Source organism: Hibiscus syriacus, unplaced genomic scaffold, assembly GCF_006381635.1.
Source record: "Hibiscus syriacus cultivar Baekdansim isolate YM2019G1 unplaced genomic scaffold, ASM638163v2 tig00110831_pilon, whole genome shotgun sequence".
Taxonomy (NCBI): Eukaryota; Viridiplantae; Streptophyta; class Magnoliopsida; order Malvales; family Malvaceae; genus Hibiscus; species Hibiscus syriacus.
The window spans coordinates 1,777,455-1,780,356 of NW_024062882.1; the positions used below are offsets into that span (position 1 = coordinate 1,777,455).

The 2,902-nt window shown below is 37.1% G+C and overlaps 1 protein-coding gene across 4 annotated transcripts; it reads left to right on the top strand.

Annotated features, from left to right (window-relative positions):
* The first annotated feature begins 379 nt into the window (after positions 1-379).
* LOC120142731 lies at positions 380-2,512 on the top strand. Of its 4 annotated transcripts, XM_039157246.1 has the most exons (4): positions 381-538; positions 816-877; positions 1,224-1,496; positions 1,641-2,512. In XM_039157246.1, exons 3-4 carry the CDS (start codon positions 1,231-1,233, stop codon positions 2,239-2,241), a joined length of 867 nt encoding a protein of 288 aa, XP_039013177.1. In that variant the 5' UTR covers positions 381-538; positions 816-877; positions 1,224-1,230; the 3' UTR covers positions 2,242-2,512. The 4 variants fall into 4 exon arrangements, with proteins under 4 accessions (XP_039013174.1, XP_039013175.1, XP_039013176.1 ...); XM_039157243.1 differs by having other exon boundaries at positions 380-538; positions 1,224-2,512; XM_039157244.1 differs by having other exon boundaries at positions 380-538; positions 816-873; positions 1,224-2,512.
* Positions 2,513-2,902: the final 390 nt, after the last annotated feature.

Genomic DNA, 2,902 nt, shown 5'->3' on the forward strand with positions numbered 1-2,902 from the left:
TGAAGTGAAAAATTAAGAAAAAAATTTACGAAAAATTAAACCGTAAATCATTTTTCCAGAAAATGCAAAGTAAATTCTGTTAACAAGAAAAATATTTTATATTAACTAATCTATTTTCTCTAACTAAACACTGAAAAATAAAAAAAAATTAAAAAATATTTTACATAAAACAAACTTATCCTAAATCAAATTTTAAATAAAAAATTACTTTTCTAGAATCGAGCTGGCCGAAATCTCGACCCAATTCAACTCGTTAAGGCCATTCGTGGTTATGAATCCCAAACGCGTCACGTCTTTATTTCAGGTGCGTGAACGACACTACATCACAACGTCGCGTGAAATTTCTCATTTCTTGACCACTCCACTTCTCCAACGAGAAAGATACCCATTAATCGGATTCGTCAATCCATTCCGACGCTACTCATTTTCCCTCTGAAAACAAAGCTCTTCGATTTGGTCCCCAACTTCGTGGCCAAACACAACCCTTCATTCTCTACCCCCCCCCCAAATTCCCTCTTCGTTCCCCCAACTTCCGCTGGTATGTACCGTCATGCTGTCTTTACTTTTTAATCTTTGAAGATAACTTTCTTTCTGAAATGGAATCATTTAATCCTAAATACTTTCGAATTTTTGGCTTTTGTATTATAGTTTTAGATCTTTAATGGATAGACACCGAATTCCCATGAGGGCGAAATCTCAGCTTCATGTTCTCCATGATCATTTAATTAGCTACTGTAGTACAGCGTGAATCCGTTGTTAAAAGCACCTTGTTTTGATTCTTTAAATCTATTGAATCTGGGTGCTTTTGTTTTCAGATGAGCCTCTCCGTCTGACCCATTATATCGATCTAGATTTCAACCATATTTGCTCAAGGCAGGTGTGGTGTTTTTCGAGTTCATCCTTTTGAATTTTGAGTTTTCACGTTATAACTGGGTCTCATCGGTTTGGATTGTTCTTTTGTGATGTTTAATCTAAATGGTGATCTAATTCACTTGTAAAATGGGTAATCAAACATTGTTCTGAATTGTATGTTATTGACTCTGGTAGATAGTCAGATTCACTTGTTTAAACATGGATGTGAATTTTATCAAGGATAGTGGTATTTTATATTTTCGGTTTATGAAGCCCGAATTTTGTTATTATATATGCTGGGTTGAGATCCCCCCCCCCCTTTTTTAATGTCATGGGATTTTCTAATTTTACAATATTATTTTGATGTGTAGTTTGCAAATGGCAAAAGGTAGCAAAGGACGACGTGGGATCACTTTCCGGCCAACCCCATACTCGTTTACCTCTTGTAATCATGACATCTCTAAGGATCTCTGTCCTAAAAAATGTTCCGAAGCTTTGGATAAGAAAGATTGGGAAGAGACAACATGTTCTATTTGTATGGAGTGCCCTCACAATGCGGTTCTTCTTCTCTGCTCTTCCCATGACAATGGCTGCCGTCCTTACATGTGTGGAACTAGCTTCCGATACTCGAACTGCCTTGATCAGTACGAGAAGTTCTACACTAAAGTAGTCTCATCCAATGAGGATGAACCTTTGATTAGTTCCTTTGATAATCAGGTTTTGGCTTCAGGTTCCAGTTTGCCTGTCGAGAAGCATGGAGTAACGAAACTCGCATGTCCACTTTGCAGGGGTCAGGTAAAAGGATGGACTGTAGTGGAACCTGCAAGGGAATATTTAAATGCCAAAAAGAGAAGCTGCATGCAGGATGACTGCAGCTTTGTTGGGACTTTTAAGGAATTAAGGAAACACATGAGATCGGATCATCCATGTGCTCGGCCACGAGAAGTGGACCCTGTTCTCAAACAGAAATGGAGTAGGCTTGTACATGAACGGGAGCAGGAGGATGTGATAAGCATAATAAGATCAGCAATACCAGGGGCAATGGTTTTCGGTGATTATGTAATAGAAGGAAATCACCATGGTTTTGGGACAGATGAAGATGATGGTCTCGTTGCAGATGCTGCCGAAAGGAATGGAGGTTTCGAAGCAAGCTTAGATAGAGATTTCGTTTTTCTTCTGCTGCATGCATTGGGACCATCCTGGAATGACGTCGGTAGACAACCAACGCAGCCTACGCATGCAGCAAATGAGATATTACCTGTTGGTTTATCTGATCCAGGCGACTACAACTTTACTAGTGATGACGACGATGGAGTCAATATCTCTTTGGTTAGCCGCCTCCGTCGGAGAAGACGGAGTAGAAGAGATGCCACCAGAGGTCAGATATAAGATCGGTAGAAGTTAGTACACCTTCAAAGGAGAACAAACACAGGCAAGTATCATATCATCGATAGTGTTAGGCTTACACTTTGAAGTTGCACTCATTGATCTTAACTTCTGTATATAGACTTTGTACTGTCAATAAGGAACCTCTTGTCTTTCCATATGATGGATGGTCTTGTAAAGAAACATTCCAATGTGTAGTTGATTGCTGAATATTTATTTGTGATTTATACGGTTCAAATACATTAACATGTGTAATATACGTATATTCCTAAAACATGGATATGCCATATAATCCAATGTGGAAATATATGAACACAGGGACATTAGATTTATTTAGTTCTTGTACTATTTTATATTGTAAATTGGTTCTTGGACTCGAATATGGTCATTTTTATTTCACGTGTTTCAAATTTGAAATTAGATTCCGACTCAAACAATAACACTTGATTTTTCACATTAGGCATGATTTTGAAAGAAAATAGTGTTTGGGTGTTAAAATGGAACAAAAGTAATAATTTAGGTGTTAAACATATAATTTACCTTATAATATATTTTTCAAAAAAAAAATTATTGAATAGTCACAATTAGGGTTCCATTAAGTTTAAAAGAGTGTTTTTAAATTTAGAGTAAACTACTTCAAATACTACTAACTTTTAAGCGTGGA